Below are 23076 nucleotides of genomic sequence, written 5' to 3'. Positions count from 1 at the left end.
AAGAGGAGACATCTCAGCTTCTGTTTAGGAAAACTGACTGATACTTGTGCACCATGCATGTGGGGCTAAGGTTCATGGCCACAAAGTCCTGGGGCATGACCCTTTTACAGGGATGAGCTTTGGCCTTCACTGAGGCCCAGTGCCCTATGGCTGGAAGGAAATAGAGGCAAAGAGGTGGCATCTAGGATAGCTTCTGTTTGGGAAAGCAGATTGAGGTGTGTGCACCTTCATGGGGGTCTTGTGGGGCTCAGGTTCATAGCCATGAAGTCCCAGGGCATGACCCTCTTATGGGAGTGGGCCTTGGCCTTCACTGAGTCCCAGTGCCCTATGGCTGGAAGGAAATAGAGACAAAGAGGGGACATCTCAGTTAGCTCCTTTTGGGAAAGCTGATTGATGTGTGCACTGTGCATGGGGGTCTTGTGGGGCTCAGGTTCTTTTTGTGAGCTTCATACCCCATCCCACTGCATCCCATACCCCATCTGAATTGAATCCTTCTCACCCTCCACCCTGGCTTGCTCAGCATGTCTGATTTTACAGGGAAATTGTCCCTGAGAGCACAAAGCAGGAGCCCTGACAAAGTTATGACAGTGCCCAGGTGCATCACATTTTGCAGGTGCATCCTCCCTGACTGGGCTCTGTGTGAGCCTCTGAAAGTTTCTAATGTGACAGAGAAACTTCACTGGTCACCAAGCAATTGGGGTAATATTAATGAAAGTGGGTAAATGTTGGAGTTCTGCACTTCCAGCTTGATGAGAAGTATTGAAGAGCCATGGGAAGGAGAGAAGACTTCCTTCTAGCATTAGGATTTTGTTGCAGGCCTGTGTTTTAGGGGCAGTGTCCTACCTTCAGGGACTCCTCCATCTCTCTTGTGCATGTACATCCCATAGGTAAAATCAGGGCCTGGCAGGGAGTAGCAGTTTCTCATGGGCTTTCCAAGTTCTGGCTGCAGAAAAAGGAATAGAGAAGCATATGGAACATTAATAGAGAAACATAAAGACATTTTCTGATAAGATAAAGCCCCTGAAAACAGAAGTTTGTAGTAGAACACAGCCACAAGTACCAGCAGTGTCCATTTGGCAAGGGCTTGAATCCCACTGCACGAGTGAGTGCCACAGTGCAAAAAGGAGCTGAAGCCTAAAGAATGCTAAATTCCACACAAGTTAGGTTTTGAGTTATAAAGAGACCTAGCTTTGCTGGAAATAGGGATCCTGACTCAATAGATATGGACTTGAAGTCTTCTTGTTTGGTTAATCTCTCCTTTGGTGGGGATGCCAAGCTGTGGTGTCTGCAGCTAGTCTTAACTTTACTTTGAGTTATTTCATTTCCAAATTGTGCATCCTCCCAAAAAACTGACATAAACTTCCCCAGGCACAATCACATGGATGCTCCTGCCTGGGAATAACCAAGACACAAGGCATACTGGAGGAGGAGGAGGATAAGGCGGATGAAGAAGGAAGAGTAGAGCCTGGGCTTTATAGCACAGAAAAAAAAACTTCAGCTCAATAATATAATTTCAATTTAGTTTTCAAATGAACTCTTCCCCAGCTCATGTGTGTCCCAGCCTGGTGGTGTCTGTGGGATTAACTGACCTCCCCTCACCCTTTTGTCTCCACCCTCCCATCTCCATGGTGAAGTCACTGCAGGATGTGTCTTGAAACCTCATTGCTGCTTGAAAGGGAGGGCAGGGGAGAGAGCCTGGTACAGGGAAAGCTGGAGCAGAGTCCCAGGAGCCCTGAGGGCAGGATGTGGGTGCTTTGGGACTGGTTATTTTCCATGGGAAGGGTGTCAGGAGAGCTGGGGTGTTGTAGGTGTTGGCAGGTCTTGTTTGGAGAATGAAAGTGCTGAAATACCACACTGGTGCTTCTCATGGGTGAACACTGACATTGAGATGGCCATTATCACACTCTGGATCAGGAGCTGCTGAATCAAATGCAGCCCTTTCTGCAGAGACACAGTGAAAAAGAAGCAGCAAATGAACCACTTCCATCTTGCCACCATGGCAGGCTCAGGCTGTGCAGGTTGATAAGGGACCCAGCTCACTGGAGCTGCTCGTGTAGGAGCATTGTCCACACCAAAATTTTCCTTTTATTCCCAGTCAGCGGAGTGCAAACCCTGGCCGGGGCCTCAGAGCAGCCATGGCTCCCCTGTGCACTGCCAGCATGGTGGCTGCTTTCCAATGTGCTCTTCTGCATCACCCTCAGCTCAGGCAAACTCTCACTGAGCCAGTTTTACCTGGAGAGTGAGAGTTTATAACCCCTGTCCAGAACAGGCACCCTCCCAGAGGGCTCTGCAGTGAGGTCTCTAAAATGTGCTTGTAATTCCTCCAACTTTTACACTCCACACTCTAAAGGAGGTGTGCCATTTCTGCTGCTTTCAGAAGCACAGTTTCCCCAGAAAATGAGTTTTAGGGACCTGTCCTGTGTGAAACTGCAGCTCCTTTGTTGCAAGCAGCCCTTTCTAAAAGCCATCGAGCCAGGGATGTGATGCAAGCACGGCTGCATTTCCCCACATCCCTCCTGTGAGCCCTGAGCACAGGGAGGGACTGTCCCCTGTCCAGCACAAGGGGACTGAGTGGGGTTTTAGTGCCACCAGGGCTGCAGTGGCAGTGACAAACCCTGTGTGCACTCTGTGTGTGCCAGCAGCTTGTGCAAAGCACTGCCAGCTGGGATAAAGGAGCTTTCATTGCTGCTCTGCTCTTCCTGTATTTACAGCTATTTTTAGGGTGGTTGTGCAAAGGAAATGGTGGAATGTTCCTCAGATGCAGGAGAAAAGGCGTTTTCCTGGGATCACCTTCTGATAATGGATCAGGGAAGTGAGGTCAAAAATCTGCTGTGATAGCAAAGGTGTGTCAGATGGGAGAAAAATCACAGAGAAACTGCAGGGCAGGAGAGAGGTTTGTAACCTGTGGCAAAGCTGCTTCCAGACCCTCGAGTGCAGAACTCTGAAACTACATTTTAATTTATTTATTTAAAGGGTCCCTTCTGCAGAGCACCTGAAGTTAACACAGTTGGGTGTTTACTCCATCACAAAATGAGTGCATGCTGTTTCCTTTTATGATCAGGTGGCATTTTACAGTCACTTTGCACTGAATAAATAAAGCTGAAGGTGCTGGATAATTAATTAAAAAAAAAAATGGTCCAATATGTTGAACATGGAGAGAATCTGTGCCTGAAGAAAAATCAGCGAGCTCACAAGACTCTAGTTGCCTGCCAACATTTTTTACCTACAAAAGCAAAGAAGGGGAAGGATGTAGCAGGAATGAATCCTGCTCAGTGTAATCCACAATTACAGCCTTTCTCATTCATAAATTAGCAAAATGCTGTTTCCAGCTCATGGGCTGGTTTCATTTGTTTGTCCTGAGGCATTATAGGTGTGCTCTGTCATGAAGCAGTGGGGAAACTGAGCCAAAGTTGATACAGAATGTCTCTTTTTTTTTTTTTTTCTTTCTCCCCCAGTTCCAGCACGGTTCCCTGTGTTCAGGTTTAGCCTGTCACAAAGCTGCTTGGCTGGAATACAGATCTGTCTGACAGCTGTGCCCATCAGCAGACAACTTCATTAAACCTCATTAAGATGTCATTTCTCTGCCTTATTTCCCACCTCTTGGCTCTAATTAAAACCGTCTCTCTCTGCATCCCAGGTGGTCCTAATTTTCTCTGGGTACCTTCTGCAAGTTTTCTCCCTTTACGACCTCAGTGAGGAAAATCCAGCATCCTAAATGCTGTTTATCCAGCCAGTTTGGAAAACATAGCTCTAGACCTTATCCTGAAGCATTCCCAGAGCACCCAGCAGAGATCAACACCTCTCAGGGCTATGAGAGATGAGTGCTGAGGCTTTGTTTGCTCTCTCAAACTGCCTTTAAGGGCTTGGCTGATCCATCCTTTCCCCTTGGACATGATAATTTCCCTGGTCTGTCTGGGCTGGGTTTGGAGGGTGCCGTGCTCCCACTGGTCATGGTGCAGTGCTGGGGGTGTTTGATCAGTGGGGATCCCTTGGTTGGCTGAAAAGTGAGTGCTGTTGGGTGTACTGAGTGATCCTGAGCCTTTGCCAGGTAGTTTCTGATCTCTGCAGCCCTGGGCTTGAGCCCTGGATTTGTATTTAAGTGTTGGAGAATGTTTGCTGTGGAGGAGGAGGAAAGATCTGAGAGGGGTCTGTTTATTGAGGTGGAGGCATTGCAAAGGTTTAAGGAAGTGCAAAATCTTTAAGGATTCCAGGTTTTGTTGCAAGACTTATTTGTGTTCTGTCCCCTGGTGTTCATGGCCCAGCAAAACACATTGCATCAATTTTCTGAAGATGACTGAGAGAGCTGGGAGACACGTCCATACAGAGAGGTACAGAAAGAGACTGAGATGTGGATTTTTAATCCCTGCCTCCCCAGCCTTTCCCTGGGAGGGGATGCTGGGCAAATCCCTGAATCCTCTGTGCTCCGACTCAGCCCCATCCCCTCCTCTCTGGCTCTGCCCTCTGGACACCTGCAAACTCTGTGCTGGTGCATTTTCAGCCTGCCAGGCCCTGCCTCCTTCCTACCTTCTGTTCCCCTTTTCATTACACCCCCTTGTACAGTAAAGCCTCCCGTCACGCTGCCATTACTATTATTATTGCAGATTTACTGCACTTGCAGAGTGAAGTGATTGCAGTGACAAGGCCCAGCATTTTTCCCTCCTTCCCCCCACGACAGCTTGAAATCAAGCCCTTCATTTGCATTTACATGATCTTGCTGTGCAGCTTATGAGATCGGGAGATTTATTTGCTACTTAGCTTGATGTTTGATTACACTCTAAGAAGGCAGTGAGCTACAAAGTGCAGGGATACATCAGAACTGAGCTACTGAAAGCCTCTGGGGGACAGTAACTCAACATCAGGTTTAGGTAGATGAGAAAGGGAATGTTCAGTGTTTTGAGAAAGGCAAATTTGATGAGATTTTTTTTTTAAAGGTGGAAGGAAAAACTTAGCTTTTTTTTTTGTGAGAAAGTAAAACAAGAATGTTGTTATAAAAACACACCTGAAAAATCTGGGTTTGTTAGTGCAGAAGAAATTCTAGCAGGGGCTGGTGGCTGCTGGGCTGCTTGGTGCCAACTGCTTGTAACTTCCACTCCCAAGAAGATTATTAATAATAAGTTGGCAGTTGTCTTCAAAGCTTTTCATAAGCATTAAAGGTCAAAGCCAAAGGAAGTTTTGCTTGATGGACGACCACAAGATCTGTCCCTGATTTATTAGGCTTCCAAGCATGCCACTGAGCATTAATACTCTGTAATAAAGGGGAAACTGAGGCAGGGAATCAGTGTGCCCATGCAGGACAGCAAAGGGAATGGAGTTTGGACTGGGGAGAGAAGAGAGTGAGACCAAATCATTCTAGTCTTCTATAAGAGTGTAAGAATCTTTCCCTTTCCAGAGAAAAGGGTGATGGTTGGGCAAACTGCTGCCCTTGGAGTCAGAAATGGCAAAGCTCAAGGATCTTGCTGTGAGTTTAACTCCTTTCATTACAAATACTCCAGACAGATCAGCCAGAGTACATCCACAAGTGCAATCTCCACTAACCTGTGCTCCTCACTGACCTGCCCTGGGAGCTCCAGCCTTATTACACACCAGCCTTTGAGTGTCAGGTGTGGATTTGAACCATTTTCCCCTCTAGAAGCTGTATTTTGTGTAAGGTCAGCAGCAGAGCTGTCGCCCTTGCTGATTAGAGAGGACAACGAGAGAAGGCAGGCAGCTCTTCCAGCCCAGATTCTCCTTACACAACCCCTGGCACCGGCCCCTTGCCATTTCCTTGCTCCCAAAAAGGCAGGAACACCAACAAGCAAGGGCCACACACAGAGTCAGACACAGAAACCCCAGTCCAGGCAGCACCCACTGTCTGATACACTCACTGCACATTCCAACTGTTTGCACTTAGCTTTTAGTCTTGAAAATTGCCATGAGATATGCTATTACAATTAATCATTAAAGACTTAAGAAAGAGTATACCCCATTACATAAAAGACTCCAGCGATGATCTTTATCCAACTTGTAAAATGGGCAGACTTGATGCCACTGAATAATTTCCCTCTCATCTGCACAAAATCATGAATGCAAGTCAGACTTTGAACCTGAAGTGAACATTGTGAGACCAGCTTATAATTACCAAAACTGAAAAAAAGAACAGCGTTTTCTAATGAATGACAAGGCACTAGGTGGAAATCTAATTTGGTCTAATTAAGCAGCCTTTGTGAGGATTTGTCTTTAGATGAAAAGAAGGAGCCAAAGAGATCTAAATGCAAATGAACTCTATCACTTTGGTTTTAAAGGGCCAGGCAGATATGAAAGTATTTGTGTACACAATCTTCATGGGTGTATTCACCTTCTAGTTTTCCATTGAAAAATCCTGTTTGCCCCAAAATTCTGAGACTCTGAATATTAGTCACTGCTTGGGGAGTTAGCAGATAATGTGCTGTTGTAGGGACAATTTTAGCAGTATGGCATTGCAACAGTTAAAACTGCCTTTCTCTGTAACAAGAGTGCTTCTTTCTGCTGTTTGAAAATGCTTTAGAAAAAAAATAAAAATAAAAAAGGGATGTTTTTTGCTAAGGAGTCAGCTCCCAGCTCTGCCACTGTGGATGTGTGGCACTGTATAACTCTCAGGTCTTCGGGGGCACCTGCTGGACCCTGAGCTCCTGCTCAGCTCCTCGGTGTCAGGATGAATTACTTCAGCATTGATAAATCACCAACACCTTGCCCAGTTGTGCTATTTCTGCTGATTCTGCCGGCAGTCTCCACGCTGGGAGCAGCCAGGCCAGGTACAGCCCCAAAGGCTGAGGCTCACCGAGGTGTTTGACTGTAATTGAGATGGAAATATTGAAAACGATCTTCTCCTGCTCTATTAAATCTGCTCCTGACTTTCAGACAAATTTGTGTCTGTGTAAGGTTTTTGTGCCAGCGCTGAAGGTCAAAGAAGCACATGTGTTTCTGTAGAGGGTGTCACAGCTTGTGAAGTTCACATCAGCCCTTGCCTGCTCTCAGTTCTGAGGAAGAAACGTGGGCTGTAGTCAGAAGACAAAGCCCTTTGGCAGGAGGGATGGGTTATTCAGGCTAAATGAGTGTGCAGGTTGCAGCTGCTGCTGAGCTGCTGAGTGAGGTCTTACCTGTGTCTGATTTTTCTTGAGTTACAACCATCATTCACCTCTAAGAGACAGAATGGGCCTGGGATAGATTTGAGGATATGTAGGGACAATGGCAGGGAGGTTTGGGACAGCATGGGGTGGTCCTGGAGCAGCTGGATGGAGAAGGACCTTTCTGAGTCCTTGTTCTCCCTACAAGCAACATCAGTGGGAAAATGGAGGCATGGATGGACAAATCAGTGTGGGAAAAACAGGAGAATAATTCTGTCTTTGATGTGGCAGCAGATTTGGAAGCTCAGGGTATAATGTGGGCAGAATAACACACAGCAGCTTGGCAAAAAAAAAAGCAACTTTGCCATGTTTGCTGTTGACTTCCCAGAGAAAAGTGGGAAAGGGTGTAGTGGGGTTGTCATTTCCCAGAGAATCACAGCCCTGGAGATACCTGCTGTGCTGCAAACCCTGAAGTTAAATTTTGCCAGGGAATGCTGTTGCTCAATGCCTGGCTTCAGTGAGGACGCTGAGGTTAAGCTGAGAGAGGGGTATGGGCCACTTGAGAATGAGAGAACATTCTCTAATTGTTAAAGAGAATGGACGATTTTGGTTTGGTTGTTTGTTTTTTGGGGTTTTTTTTAAGGTTTGGTCCCCTTTCAGCACTTATGACCTTTTCTTTGTGTTTCATCCTTAATAATATCTGTTCTTTCAACCTCCCCATCTGCTACTTCAAGAAAAATCCCTTTATGCTCTCAAGACCAGATGTTGGCCCAGATTATGTCCAGAGCAACTCAGCTCAGTGAAGCTGCTGCTTACACCATGTAACTCCCTGCTGCTGCTCCAACTTCGTACAGGGAGTTTTTATTTGACTCCCCTGCTTTTATATGGGTGCAATAGAACATACTAAGCTAAGTGCTGCCAGTATAACCTTCATATAAGTCACACTGACATTAAAGGAGTTGAATTCAAGTGAGAATTTGACTGTGGGCCTTTCAGAGCAGACTGGATATAACATTTCCTATATAGTAAAATAGTTCCCCAGCAGCACAGACCTCTGATTCTTAGGCCAAATTAAATCCCTGGCTGCAAATGAGATACTGGCTGCCTTGAGAGCTACCTGTTATTTCACAGCAGAATTTGTCTGAAGTCAATACACTTGTGGTACCTCCTAGAAGGAAATTCAAATATTTTAGATGAGGAGACAACTTGTTAAATTCAGGCGAACCTCTGGTTCAGGAATCTCTCGGCTTTCACTCAAGGAGAAACTCTAATCTCTGATCAAAGATGCAGGAACTTACCAACTTCAGTCACCTCATGTACAGAATAATCTCCATTTTCATTAGAGAATAGATAAAGTTTTTGCTGTTAAAAAAGGATGCTGTTTCTTTAATGTAATAAAACCTCAGCAGGACAGAACGTCTTTACTAGACTATCCCTCACTATTCCCACAAGAAATCAAATATAATCCTATTTAAGAAGCTTTAAATAATTTTGAGCTTTCATATTGACTTATTAAAATGCAGCTTAAAAAATGCCTTCCTTGCAATCCCTTTACAAGGGTCAGGGATATAAAATTTGAAGAAATATGATTAGTAGATCAGTTGGAAAGATATGCGGCAGCTTCCAATTTTATTCTTTAAAACTCCCTTTAGGAAGAAAAGGTGATTCTGTAAAAAAAGTGGCACCATCTCCCTGAAGGAATCCAGTCCTGGGGCTTCCAGTCCTGTCTCCTGCATTCAGAATTCAAGGCTTGTGCCAGGTTTTTCTTAGACCTGAAGAGCCCTTGCAGCTGGGGTAGAAGAGCTGCATTCTGTGTGCTCCTAGTCCAGAGAAATTGAGGCTTATCAGGCTCAGGCACAGAATAATCCAGGAGCACCTGTGGCCATTCCTGCCTGGTTCAGAAGACAAAGTGATAACAGAGATGTGAATATGCCCCAGAGGACAGAGCCACTTCAGGGCTGAGCACAGGTACAGTTTGGCCCCCAGAGCCTTTCTTTTAGCACCTGCAGACCTGGAGAGATGAAGAGCTGTAAACTTTCAGATGTTGGTTGGAGTGGGATCAGCCCCTTTTTCGCTTTCTAAACACTATGTGATGGAATAGAAAATCATGGGATGAAACAAGGCTCCTGCTGTGCTGACCTGAACTCTCTGCAGGGTGAGCTGTGTCTCCAAGCAGCAGCTGCAGACTCCACCTGAATCCTGAGGGGTCCAGGCAGAAATCTTCCTCCAGCACATTTCAGTCCAGTTGCCCATGTTCATTCCTGTTGAGTTCAGAGGAAGTGCAGTTCCCCTGGGACCAGCAGGGTTGTAGGGATGTAAATGATGAGACAATTTGACCCTGCTCTTGAAGAATATTAAATACAGCAGACACTCAAATCATGCTGTCAGTTGGGCACAACTCCCATTAAGCACTGAGGGCCTTGTGCTGATGCAAGAACCTGCCCAAATCATTTGCTCTGTCCTACAGCAAAATGTATTCAAGCTGCTGAAATGTAACTGCAAAACTCAGGGAGCAAAATCACACCCTGCCCATTACACTTACAGCCAGCTGCTGTGAAATCCTAATGTGTCAGGCTTTCTCCAGGAAATAAGGGAACTAATAACTTTACTCCTGCCTAAGGCTGGACTTTGGTCAAGGCTGTCAAAGCTTCTATGATTTTCCAGTGTTTTTGAAAAAAAAAAAAAAATCCATGATTTTTGACATTTTTTGTGTGTGAGGGAGCTGTGAGAGCAGAACTTGCCAGAGCTGCAGCGTTCAACCTTGGGTGCTCTGCAAGGCAAACACCAAAGGGTCCTGAGCCCACTGGTGCCTGATTTCAGCTCCTGAGGATCAGTGGCAGTCAAACAGGGTTGACTCCTGCCCAGAGTTTTCTCCTGTGGCAGAAAAAGCAGCAGTGACACCAAAGGCAAGACCAGCAAGCACTGGAGAGAGCCTTAATCCTCCAAGGAGCTGTCATGAGGTTTTTCCCTGCCCTGTCTTTGTAATTTTCTACATTTAGGACAATAATTGTGAAACTGGGCTGAAATAGCAATGGGGAGTTGCTACCAATGCTTTAAAACTCATTGCCTATAGGTTGATCTTATTAATGGTGCTAAAAACATGGCAGAAGTTACGTGGCTCACAAAATAATGCTTGCTTTCTTCACTCTTTCTATATTTCTAAAATTCCCTATAATTCTACATCTGACTCCCTCATTGCTTTCCCCACCAAATTTTCTCAATACAATTCCAGCTCTGCTTTGTTCTGCTGTTTTTCTCTCCAGTCCCATTTTTTGTATTTTGAAAAGATAGAACATAAGAGGTTGGGTACTGCTCAGGTATGACACACATGAGCAGCCCAATTGCTTTCAAAGGGGCAACCTTCTGAGGCAACCAAGAGTTGGCTCGAAAAAGTCACTCACTTCCTAATTGCATCATATTTGCTAAATCAGACATTTTACAAGCTGAAAAATTCTCCATGTTCCCTTCGTGTTCAGCCATTACAAAAGGCTCCTGCTCTGCTGGAGTTCTGACCCATATTTTCCCTGCTGTAGTCCAAATTTGGTTGCTAAAAGGTAAAAAGAGGGGGAAAAAAAAAAACCCCTCTGCCTCATCACATCTCTCCCAACCCCTGTTCAGCTGCTGTGGTATTTTCCTTCATTATGCTGCTGCCTCAGACTGTAAACCTCTCTAATTTCCTACATCGCAGCTATTTATTTAAATGCTAACTCGCATTATGAAGTGATAATCCACAAGCGCAGGAGATAATTTATGAAGCATTTAAATTAAGAGGAGCAGCTAATTGGGAGCATGTGTCTTATAAGCCTTGCTAACACCAGAAAACTACAAATTAGGGAGAAAATGGAAGATATTTTTATCTTGCTTTTTTCTTTTGTAATGCACTGAGGAAAAATATTACCATACATCACACAAACAGTGCTGCTCACAGAAGTCTTCTGTTGTTGGCTTCGTAGTTACTGGAACACACAATGCTCTCATTATTACAAATTCCTCATTATAACACACAAAATCATCTTTGCTCTCAGAGAAGGTGGAACGAGGTGGGGTTTTCTCCAAATAAAGCGGAATAAATTTTCCAGGAAAGGTCCCCTTCTCAGCTGCATGCATTAATTTAAAAGAGCTAAGACTCCCTTGTTATATAGCAATGTTAAAGTGCATTTAATTTAGGACTGCATCACGCTGTAAGAGTTTTATAGGTTTTTGTTGAAGTGGGAATGAGCATAAATGGCTGTGAATCAGGGAAAAGCAAATGTGCTGCAGCCACAAGGCTGAGGGAAGGTGTTTTGGATGTTCTGTTCAGATTTTTGACACCAAAGTCACAAACTTTGCTTTCACTGCAGCTTTGTGGTGGTTTATTCATTAAAAAACTAATATTGACCTGAATCTGAATAGCAATGTGCCCCATGCTGTGCAATTCCAGCTGTAGAATGGAGATGGCTTCACTAAATGCTGCTGGGATGGGCTGAAGGGAAAGGAGGACACCCAGGCCCAGACAACAGCACTGGGGAAAGTGATAATTATCCCAATTTGAGGGTCACAATCCTGCACCAGATTCCCTGGGAGGAGCAGGGAGGTGCAAGGCTGGGTGTCCTCAGGGGGCAGCTGCCTTTCTCTCTAAGTGCAGTGCCCCTTTGGTGGGGATTTTTTTTTGGGGTGTTGGTGCTTTGATCAGAGCAAACATCTGGGATGTTCTCCCATAGGAGCCAGAGGGTTTCTCTGCACTCCCCAAAGAGCATCCCAGGCATCCAGAGGATTGCATGAACAGCTCTGAGGGAACTCATGGCATGTGGAGCCTGAGGCTGACAGTAAAGAGATGCCCAAAGAGCATCCCAGGCATCCAGAGGATTGCATGAACAGAGCTCTGGGGTAACTCATGGCATGTGGAGCCTGGGGCTGACAGCAAGGACCACCTTAACATGGAGCCCTCTGCCAGCCTTCAGCAACCACTTCAGTTTTTGCACAGCCGAGCGAGATCTTTAGTTAGGATCCTCCTTTACCCAGCAACCAATTCTTGTGGCTCCCTTGTGTGGCTGCTGGAGACAGATTTGCTGTTAGAGTGAAATATTGTGTACACACCCTGCCTGGCAGGGTGCTTGGGAAGCACAGTGAGATTCTTGGGCAGAGGATGCTCTGGCAGAGTGTGTGTGTGAGTCCAACCCCTCTACACGAGTGCACTGCATGTCTAGAAAATACCTGCCTCTAATCTCTGCATTCTTGTTTTTGCTCTTACAAATCTCCCTTTCTGTGTATCCTGTCAGAAAACAGGCAGCAAACAGGCTCTGGCATTATTGGAGCTGCTCCTCGATTCGAAGGGAACCATAAATCTGAAACTTCAATCATATCTTTATGATCATTCAGCAAACAGAGATGGAGGATTTATTCAACATGGGATAGCAAAGGGGAAACTGCAGGGGGTTATTGCAGGAGATATTGGTTTAGCTAAGGCAGAAGTGCTCCCTCGGGCCTCTCTAGGGCCGAGCCAATGAACAATGGCACCAATGACAATAACAAGGCAATTATGGGGAAGAGGGTGAGGAGGGGGTAATGCTTTGTTAAAGATAGAGGTAAGATTCCAGCATGGTGTCTCTTTTGTGTGCTTTAGCAACTAAAGGATGGTGTGTCTGCCTGGGGTGGGCTTATTAGGAGCTGGTGATCCTAAAAACACAGCGAGTGCTTCAAAGCGCCTGTAGCTTGCATGCGACTGTGCTGCTCTAAGGAATTTATGATTATTTCCTCACTAATTAAGTAGGGCTGGCAATGGGTTCCCCCTAATCCATGCTGCACTCCAGGGCAGGAGATAAGCATATAAACCTCTGCTGAGGAAGGTTTGTCTCTCATGTGTGATGATGTTGGGTTTTCTGCATTTAGAACTAACTCTTACTCCCAGGAGGAGACTCGGGGGATGTCTGTTGGCCCAGGCTGGCCACTGTGTTGTGCCACAAACACTAAAGCAGCCCTTCCACCAATCTGGCCTGGAAAGGCTGTTTTGAGATCACCCTGTGACCTGGTGCCCAGCCTTGCACTGCTCCCAGCCTCATATTCTAGATGATATTTTTAATAACAACAGCCAACTTTCAAAATCCTGACTGGGGAGAGAAGCTCAGCCCTTAGGTTTCAAATACAAAAAGACTTCTGAAGAACAAAAACAGCATCTGCATTTGCTCTCATCAAATCAAAGTGGGGAAGCACTGGAGGGGTGGCTCCCGTGGGCTCAGCCTTGTCCTGGGAAGTTCCCTGAGTACAAAATGGGAACACAAAAGCCTTGGCACAAAGGGGTGGAAATGTTCCTGCCATCACTGCCAATGGACAGTACCTGCATGAGATTAGCATCTTTTCACGGTGCAAGGGACACAAACCCTTTTTTTTTTTTTTTTAACAAAAAGATGCCATGGTGCAAAAGCAGGAACCCACCGATCCATCCCCACCTGTCCTGCCTCCCCTCCCCTTCCTTCCAGCAATTTTTTCCTTTCTCCCTTTCCCTCGTGAGCCCCTGGGCGGTTTGGTTTCTTTGCCTGCAGAAGGAAGCTTGAAATATAGCGGAGGGGTGCAGGCAGCGCTCCCTGTGGCCCTGCCCCTGCTGGCAGGAATGCAGCCATAAAATAACCCAGAGCCATCCGTAACCTGTCGCCAAAGCCCCTCTCCGAGGTGAGAGTTTTCCTCCCTGCCGTGGCTGTTAGCTGCAATGTATTTCTCCCTGCACTAAGCACCGTCTTTCCCAGGGCTGCATTACAATGATTTATAAACCCCATTTCTGGGGAAAACTAATAGATCAAAGTGAGGAGAAGGGGAAAAAAAAGGAGACATGAGCAGCTGGAAGAAGATATTGAAGCATGAAACAAAAAACAGGAATGAAAAAGTAGTTTGTGGCACTAGTGAGTTGTTCTGTGCTGCACTTCTGTTATTGAAAAATAATAGGGGGAATCTGTATTTTAATCCAGTTTTTTAAAGACATGTTCAAGCAATCTGAAAAGCTCTACCTAGAGCCAGCTTGCTTTTGTGTGCTTGTGCATCTCTTACAGAACCAAACACTTATTTTGCTGTTTAGCCTTTCCCTGTCTATTCTCATGTCTTATTTAGACTTTCCATGGTTTTAAGCAGCATCTAGATTTTGTAACAGGATAACAGAAAACATTGCATGGAGGACTGAAGCTCCTCTGGACCTGAGCCTAGGATGTGCTCGTTCCTGAGCTAAGACTTGGTCAGTTTTTACAAAGGAAGCATGGCCTGAGGTCAGGGTGGCCAGTGAGGTGCTCTGCCTTTGTCTCTCTGCTTCCTCTCCTGCACAGTGGAGATGAATGGAGGAGATTCATCACAGAACTCTCAGCGTCAGTCAAGTTAAAACCCGACTGAACTGAGGCAGGAGCACAGCCCAGTGCTCATCTCTTAGTTCTACAATGATGAATGCATTAGTGTTTGTAAGAGCTTTAGTGATACAGAGCTAATTGGGCTTTTGTGTGTGTTCTGCTTGTCTGGTTCAGCACCAGACATCCCTGACTTCAAACGTAGGCAGGGCTGGAGAATTATTATGAAAATAACCATAATCCTTGTGGAGTGCTTCATATATTCACAGGGCTGCACAAACCTTCTGCCTCCCATCTCCCCACGTGGAGTGGAAGTGAGAGCAAACCTTACACACCTCTGATGAAATGCACTGAGTAGGACAAGCAGCAGATTTGACAGAAAACAGACGTGTGTGGCAGGACCACAGGGGCTTTTCTGAGAGATTGTACAGAGCCATGAGAGGGAAGCTGGATAATTATCCCCAGGCACATCCCAAACTTCTCTGAGGTTTGTAGGTTTCCATTCAAAGCATTTCTCTGTGTTCCTGTTGTTTAAATTTTCACTCTGCCTGGCAATTTTCTGTTGCCAGTTAATGCTGCAGTTCACTTTAGGCTGCCTGGTTTGCCTTGGTTCCTGATTTCTGCTCCATCCTTTGGTGTTGGTAAAAGGTTCCTGGGGGAATGCAGGTGCAGGGGATGTTCATGGATGTGCATAATTGATCCTCCTCACAGCTGACACAGGAAACAAGCATGTGGTGAGCTGCTCTGCACAAGGAAGGGCTGTGCTTGTTCTCACAGAGGGGCTGTGGGGGCAATCAAGGGCTGTATTTTCATTTTGGTGACTTGGTAAAAACCTGGGCTGGAGAAGACACATCCAGGATGGCATCCATGATAAGATCTGCTTTCAGCACGTCTCACTCTTGATAAGAGAGCCAAAAATTGCCACTGGCAAGATCAACACCTGTCCATTCAAACCATCTGATGGGTCTCTTCCACTCTGAGATATTCTATAATTCTGTGACCCTCATGGCTAACTTTTAGCTCAGGGCTTTGATCAGGAAGAGCTGGGAGATTTAAAATGAAACTACATTTTCTAAAAACATGTTTAAAAATGCTTCAAACAAGAGAGGTCATCTTGTTAAAACATTCAACCCCTTCCTTCCTTTGGCTGTGCAGCCCCACAGCTCCAGAGAGCCATGGTGGTCACATCAGGCAGCTGCAGAGGCCCTGTTTGGGATCCTGCATGGATCCATTGCTCTGCTGACCAGAGCCTGATGCAGCTGCCTCTCCCATGGACCTTGCTCTGGTAGCTGCATCCCCTATTACCACAGGTAGAAAAATCATCCATGCTCTAATAGCTATTGTAACCCTCCTAAAACTATGACAAAAATCTCTCTTCTGGCTCCCCATGGCCCAGCCAGTCTTTGCTCTTGTGTTTCCTGTCTGCAGAGTGAGCTGGCAGGATGAAAGACAGCTGGGAGGGTAGGGAGAGCTGAATGTGGACTAAGAGCTGCCAGAGGAATATGAGAAGAGAATTTTGCCCTATAAGCTTTAATAAGGTGGTGGGTTAAGAGAAATGCAGCTAGGGAGAAAGATGGGGAATGTTCTCTCTCCAAATGGGCACTGCTTCAGTTTGTAAAAGCACCAGGGATTCCCCATGTGGCTTAATTTATTATTTTCCCACTCGTTAAATGCCAAAACAATAAAGCAAATCTATTGTTAGCTTTAAAATGCAGGTGATTTGCATATGGCTGTGATAGTCCTACTGCTGCCTTCATTTAAACTCAGTAAGCCGAGGTACCTTTAAAAATTATGACTTGTTTTACATTTAATATACTGAACTATGTTAACATAATATTAAGAGGCTGACTTCACAGCTTAATTGCTGCTCACGTAGAAGGCAGCTTTAGCCTGGCAGAGCTGTGCAGCCTGAGAGGAGCAGCTGGAGGAGCAGCCTGCACAAAGGGGCTCAGAGCTGCTCCTTCCCTGCCATGATGCCCCCACCTAAGAGCACCCTGGAAACCCAAAGTCATTTTTACTCCCTTGTGTTAGGAGGTATTTGGCTCCCTAATGCAGAGCAGAGGCTGTGCAGGGTATAATTGCACCTGGACAAAGCAGTGTTAGAAAATCAGGTGGGTTTTTGCCCCATCCAGTGAGGTTTTGCAGAGGGGGAAGGAATTGCACCCTTCCCTGGCAGAGCTGGACACACACTGCTCTTCCAGCCCTGGGTCTCTGAGGTTGCTGCAGGGATTGTGCAGTTCTGGTGTTGGTGTTGTATATTCTCATTTTCTTCCTTCCTTCTTTGACCCTTGGTTGTGTCAGGCTGAATGCAAAGAGGGCAGGAATGGGAATGGGAACCAGGCCCAGCAGACTCTTAACCTCTCCTTGAATGCAGAGACCCTCTGACAATATTTTGGTCGATGCAGTTGGCTGAGGCTGACTGGGCAAGGGTGAATTGCTGCAGTTTCCTTTAGTCCCTCTGTATTTTCAGCATCCTGAACCCTGGGCCAGCACTCAACAGCAGGGCATCACCTCTAAGGAGGCAGCTCCTGCAAGTGGCTGACTCGTCCTTGATCCCCAAACCTCCAGCAGGAAAGTGGCACATGGGGCTACCCTTCTTGTACTTGTCAGAAATGTAATTAGGATCCAAATATTGCCCCAGGATGTGCCCAAAATAAGAGGGATCCTAGGCTTGTCAGGAGCTGAAAAGGTATCCAAGCATTATCAGCTTCTCACATCCATGTGTCTCTGACTTCCACACATGGCTCAGATTTTGAGGTCTGGACTCCTTGAAAAATTTGCCTTTTTCTCCTTGAAAAAAAATCATCCAGATTGACAGAGATGTACACCAAGTTCTAGCCCTCTATGATTTAAAAGAGCAAAGTTATAGGCCCCTGAAAATTGAGGTTTATAATAGAAGCACTGGCAAACCCTTAACTACAGAGAAGCTACCAGGCGTTGCAACAATAATTGGGAAGGGAGGGAAAAAAAATCACACTGTGTTTTTCAGTGCTTAGCTAAGAAATACAACAAGAGAGTTTATTGCTTGCAAAACACAGCTGCACTGCCTCAAATTGGATGGAAAAACGAACCCTGATAATTTATTACACCCCTAAAGTCACAAGAATGTACCCATAAATTACTTTTTTGGAGGGGGAGGGAAGTGGTACCACTGTAGTCCATTCTGCACAACCTACTTATTAGTATCATAATTTATTATTATTATGCCCTGCTGCAAATAGAGAGGCAGATAAAACTCAAATCTATTAAAACAACCGCTCCACTTTCTCTGAGCCACTGAGGGACACCATTCCAAAGGAAATGAGATAAATTACTAAGACAAATGGATGGGTCTTGCATTAGAGCACATAGCTTGTATATATGCAAGAGCCGGAGGATAATTCAAGCAAAAAAAAAAGAGTCATGTTAAGTTTTACCATTCAGGATTCAACACAGAGGGACTGGGATAACATCAAGTGGTCAATTAAATGTTTCTAATGTATAGATTTTTTTCTTCTCCCCCAAGATCCTATGTGTTCACTTGGAATGAATTTGCAAAGCTGAAATAACTGCCCTGCTTCTATTGCAAATGCACCTGGATCAGCATGTATTTAAAAATATGCTTTATCCAGCTATTGTGAGGAAGCAGGCACTGTAGTGGTAAGCCTGAAAATCACATTGATAGTGTGTATATATATATATATGTAAAAATAGATATATCCAAGTGGTGCTGATCAATTACAAAGCTGATTTGAATTTAAGATTGGTGATAGATTGTTTTAGATTCCCAGAAGGGCAAAATGGCAGAACCAAAGGTGCCTTTATCAAGTTCACTCTGTGCCTCTGCTAATGGGTCAAGAGGAATTTTTTGTTCCATTTTTCCTTCTCTTCATTTCTTTCTGGAGCAGCAGTTTTTAATGCTGCCCTCCCCTTTCATGCCACATGGATGGATTAGCAGAAATTATAATTGTTTTGGGAGGTTATTGCTCAATTGCCTTCTTCAGACATCCTGACTTTGCAATAACATTTGGTTATTGCAAAGTCAGGATGGGTTTGGTGCTCTTGGCCATAGTGGCTGGGGTATAATAGAGCCCTGGTTTTGGAAGCTGCTACTCCAGAATGGATTTGGGTACAAAACTGCCAGGTTTGAGAAAAAAAAAAAAACCTGGCAGCAACCACAGCCAATTTGTGGTTTTCACTTTAATTCTTTTAAAAAATATAGCCACTATGTATGTGATACAAATTCATCTGGACTTTCCTAAGTAGTGTTTACTCTTCTTCTTGATGGTGATACTTGGAGTGAAAAATGGAAGTATATAAAATTATTTCCTTTCTGAGCTAAAAGGTATGTGAAATACACTCATAAAGCTACATTTGACACTGCTCCAGATTTGTGTTTGGACATTTTTGCTCCAACTTTATCTAATTGTTTATGTAAGATCACGAGGGCAGATCTGCCTTCATTTGAATGTCAGTTGGCAAATCCAACAATTGTGGCTTTTGCTTTCTGGCCCTTTGTTCAGATCCAAGGTATCAAACTTCCCAGGGAAAGCTGAATTTCCACTCTTCAAATAGCATGCTGTTGGTATTTCCTTCTGCTGTGGCATCTGCCTCTAGCAAAGTGCAGGGCCACTACTTGAGCTCTTTTGTCAGTTTTTCCTCCCACTTTTGCCCTGGCAGTTTCTAATATTTAGTTTGGTAGCTGGTCACCTTCCTCCTGAGGTTCTGGCACTGCCCATTTACAAGCATGTTTCTGTTAAAGCCAGGTTTCCAAGCCACTATTCCCTCTCCAAAAGGGAAGAGGGTGAAAGGAGCTAAGCAGAGCAGGGGTAGTGAAATTTTAAAGTATTATGACACACATACATTTAATATTACATCACATGTAAGGGAACAAGCACATATGATTGCAATATTATATGACAAATACAGGTCCTACAACGTTAAATTTAGTGCCTTGTGATTGATGATCCTTTGTTTCCAGGTTTTCTGTATATATTATTTCTGTAGGATAAGCATCTTACCAGCTGGAAGAAACATACAACTTCTTTATTTTCTAGCATGTAATTTCTGTTTGATTCACAGCTAATAAATAGGTCATCTTGTACTTTTGAAATGCCAACATGCAGTAATTCAGTGAAATAGAGACTCTACATTAAAAAGCTGTCAACCCCAGTGCAATTTTCCTGCACCCTATGCTCTGGAAAGATACCTTGTCACTCATGGTTCAGCTCTGTTTTCCTGAAATATCTCTTCTTCTGCATAAATAATGAATATAGTTGCATGAAAATATCTGGCACAATGTCTGTTCTTCCTCTCACTCTAAGGAGCTGCAGTACAGGCTCTGTATTTATTGGTTGATCTTCCCAACAAATCTTGCTGAAATCACAGGGGTGGTAATAGCGTGGCCCCCTCCCAGGTGTTCTGTGCTAAACCCATCCTGCCCTCCTGCCTCAAGGCAGGCAGCTCCTGCCTTCAAAAACACTTTGCTGTTTAATTCTTCTCAAAATTTAAAAGCTACAACGACACAGAGTAATTTAAAACACTTATTTTCTTTTAAGCTCTTTCCATTTCTAATGTGTCACGCAGGTCTCACACAGGAAAATATCAGCCAGAAGCAGATCCCAATTAGGAGTTTTTAAAATTAATTCTATGCTTTGAAAAAGCTTGCTATAAATCCCACCAGATTACTAAGCCTGTCTTCTAATTCATATGATCTGAAACACACAATTTACTGTTTTCTTATGGCTTTCTGCTGGTAGCTCATTAGAGGTGACACAAGGATGGCAAAACCTGGTTCTGAGGCTCTGATTTCCACCACAAACATTGAAACTAGGCTGCCCTGTTTGCTCATTGAAGGAGCCCTCCAGTTTTCCATTCTGATCCGTAAAATCATGGTGCAACCAAGGGATCTCACTTCCTGAGACAGGGAAATCTCTGCAGTGCTGATCTCCCAATCCCAGAGTATTTACAACCCACCCCACAGCACACAGACAAAATCTGAAGCCAGAGATTGAACCCTGCAGGTGTTGCTCACATGAATGCTTTCCCCTGATCCCCAGCTCGATAATGTGATGTGAGGCAGGGGCAATGCTGTTTGAAACTGGATCAGCTCAAGCCATGAAAAATTTGGCAGTGCCTTTTGTGGGTTTGAATCGACACAAAGTTGGAACTTGCAGAACGTCAACCCTTGAAAATGGGGAAAGCAGGGTGTGCTAAACCCCTGGGAGCCAGGTTTTACAGAGGATAAAGCTGCTGAATCCTCACAGTGAGGTCCAAAAGTAATTTAAATCTCTTCCCCTCTCCCCCTGCTCCCAATTTCCCCATCCCAGTTGTTGTGAGATGCATCAGCTGAGAAGGAAAGTTGGAAAGTGACACTAATAAGGAGGGCTCAGACGCACTAAGAGTATTAAAAGGTTAGGTCATGGTGTGTTCTATTAAATAGAATATTAATTGAATTCTTGACATCTGAGGTGAACTGTGACATGCTCATGGGATAAATATTGCATTTAACAGAGCATCATGACCTAAAGCTGTAAATACTATTGAGCATCAGTGCCAATCCTTCACAATAGATCTTAGTCCCAGTCCTCAGGGCGCAAATGCTCCCTTGGAGCTTTGGAAGCTTGAGCTTAAAACCAGCTTTCAAATTTCTTCTTTCTGGTCTCAGTTAAGTCTGAAATTGCTTCTTCCATCTCAAGGCTACACTCTGCCTCAGAGCTGTGGTAACAGACTCCTGATACAAAGCTAGAACTGGATGTTTCAAATGCCATGTGCTACACGGTGCAAGAAAGGTTGAAAGAAAATTTCTCCATTTCCACCCCCACACCATAAAGAAGATTAAAACATTACAAAGACCAATTAAAAATAGGGAATCTCACGGCAACATTTTCATTAACCCTCCCTAGTTTTTCTTTCTGTCTCATTAGTCATCACAGGGAGAGGAAGGATCATTTTAATTAGCAGCATTGTAAAGCTTTATTTAAGGCAACTGCCCCTCCTGCTGCTCTCTGGATTACCCTGACGGCTTATAAATACAATACCAAATCATTACCAGCCAAAAACAACGCTGCTGAAGGGCTTGGAAGAAAGAAGATCCACTATGGTCAATGTTTAGGGCTCTTTAACAATGTCCTTTCTCCTTATTCAGGCATAATTCAAGCGTAATATTGGGCTTTACAAAACAATATCCTCTTACAGCAAAGTCCTTTCTAGTTGAGGATACCATGTGTTCAACTCTCTTCCCCTTTGTTTTCAGGGCAGGGAAGGCACAGAACCACATCTGATAGGATAGACATGGTAGATACGATCACAGCTTTTCCAGCATCCCAATTTCGAATTACTTGTTAAATTCCTAAATTAAAGGGACTGTGGGATGCTGACAGCCTTGCAGGAAGGGCATGAGCAGGGAGACCTCAGCTGGAGGAGGCTGGGGGAGTGTTTTAGAAAAGAGGATTTTGAGAGTTTAGGAGGAAAACAAAGCAAGAGCCCACATTTAATGGAAAGGAAATTGCTTTTTCCAATTACAGCTTGCTGAATTTCACATTTTTGTAGAAATTAGCCCAATGGGTCTGCTCTTTAAGAAACCCTCAGCCAGCATTTCCAGCCAGCAGTTTCCACAGCTGGGAGTGCAGGGTGCCTGTCCAGAAGAGCTCATTTGCTCTTCCCCACATCCACGAAGGTGAGAGTGACCCCACTGCAGTGCCCGGGTTTATTTTCAAACAAGTTGGAGTCACCACATTGCAGTCAGGGATTTGATGCAGCCCAAGATCTCTCAGACAGGAAAACATCACATTTCTTAAGATGTGAGCTGCACAAAATGTCCTCCTCCACGACTCTGTTAGGGTTATTAGGATTCCATGAGGATTATTAGGATTCACCATTTAGATCCTGGCCTACTTTCCCTGACCTGAATATTTAACTGTGGATTCTTCATTACACCTGGGTCCTGCAACCTCTAATTGTTCATCACTGTCCAGCCAAGGCAGCTCAGTCTTTCCCTTGGAACACCCCATTAGCTACACGTGGGAGTTTCAGTGCTGTGAGTTCTCTGTGGTGGAGTATCTATGGTGGGGTCACAGTCAGGATTTGATTTTTCAAAGTCAGGGCATAACACAGCTGAATTTAGTTGAAATTTGAGGTACTTTTGAGGTGCCTTCTTTGCTGTGGGTACCAGCAGATTAAGGTTAATACATCTTTGCATTAAGGTGTATCAACCACCAAATTCTTCCACTTTATTGCTTGACATGACAAAAAGAAAATCAGGCCAGATGACAAAAACTCTTTAACACTGAAGTGTGAAAGCACAAAGTGCAATTCATCTGCCCTGAAAACAAACTCACCCTGACTTCAGCTGAGCACAGTGTGGAGATAATACTGGCTTCTTCAAAAGCCATGTCTATTCCTTCACAAAGGTTTAAAAATTATTCTGAGTGCTTGATGTTACCTATGTGAGCTATTTTAAGTAATAACCAAAAGGGAGACAGTAATGATGTATCCCTGAATGATTAATGCCTTGCTGTATAGAGTTTATTTCATTTTAAGGTCTGTATGTGTGGAGGCTTGCAGGGACAGGTGATATCTTTTATGGAAGTAACTGCTGCATTTCAGACTGTCACAAATACACATTAAAATATTTAAAAAAAGAGAAGGGAGGGAACATCAAAGTTCCAGTTTGGGACTGACCAGAGCCTCAGCCAGGCTGAGCAGTCACTCCT

At 44.6% G+C, this 23076-nt stretch overlaps 1 protein-coding gene across 1 annotated transcript in view; it reads right to left on the bottom strand.

The window, feature by feature from the left end:
* The window catches only part of CFAP77 (cilia and flagella associated protein 77), a 58635-nt gene that overhangs the window by 24471 nt on the left and 11088 nt on the right, over positions 1 to 23076 (bottom strand). Inside the window, exon 2 of the mRNA XM_066562993.1 lies at positions 844 to 943. Within this exon, the coding sequence (XP_066419090.1) occupies positions 844 to 943 (100 nt within the window). The remainder of the gene's footprint in view (positions 1 to 843; positions 944 to 23076) is intronic.

This window comes from Molothrus aeneus, chromosome 19 (assembly GCF_037042795.1).
Source record: "Molothrus aeneus isolate 106 chromosome 19, BPBGC_Maene_1.0, whole genome shotgun sequence".
Lineage (NCBI taxonomy): Eukaryota > Metazoa > Chordata > Aves > Passeriformes > Icteridae > Molothrus > Molothrus aeneus.
Note: the sequence above shows the minus strand (reverse complement) of the source record. Positions and strands in the feature narration are given on the sequence as shown.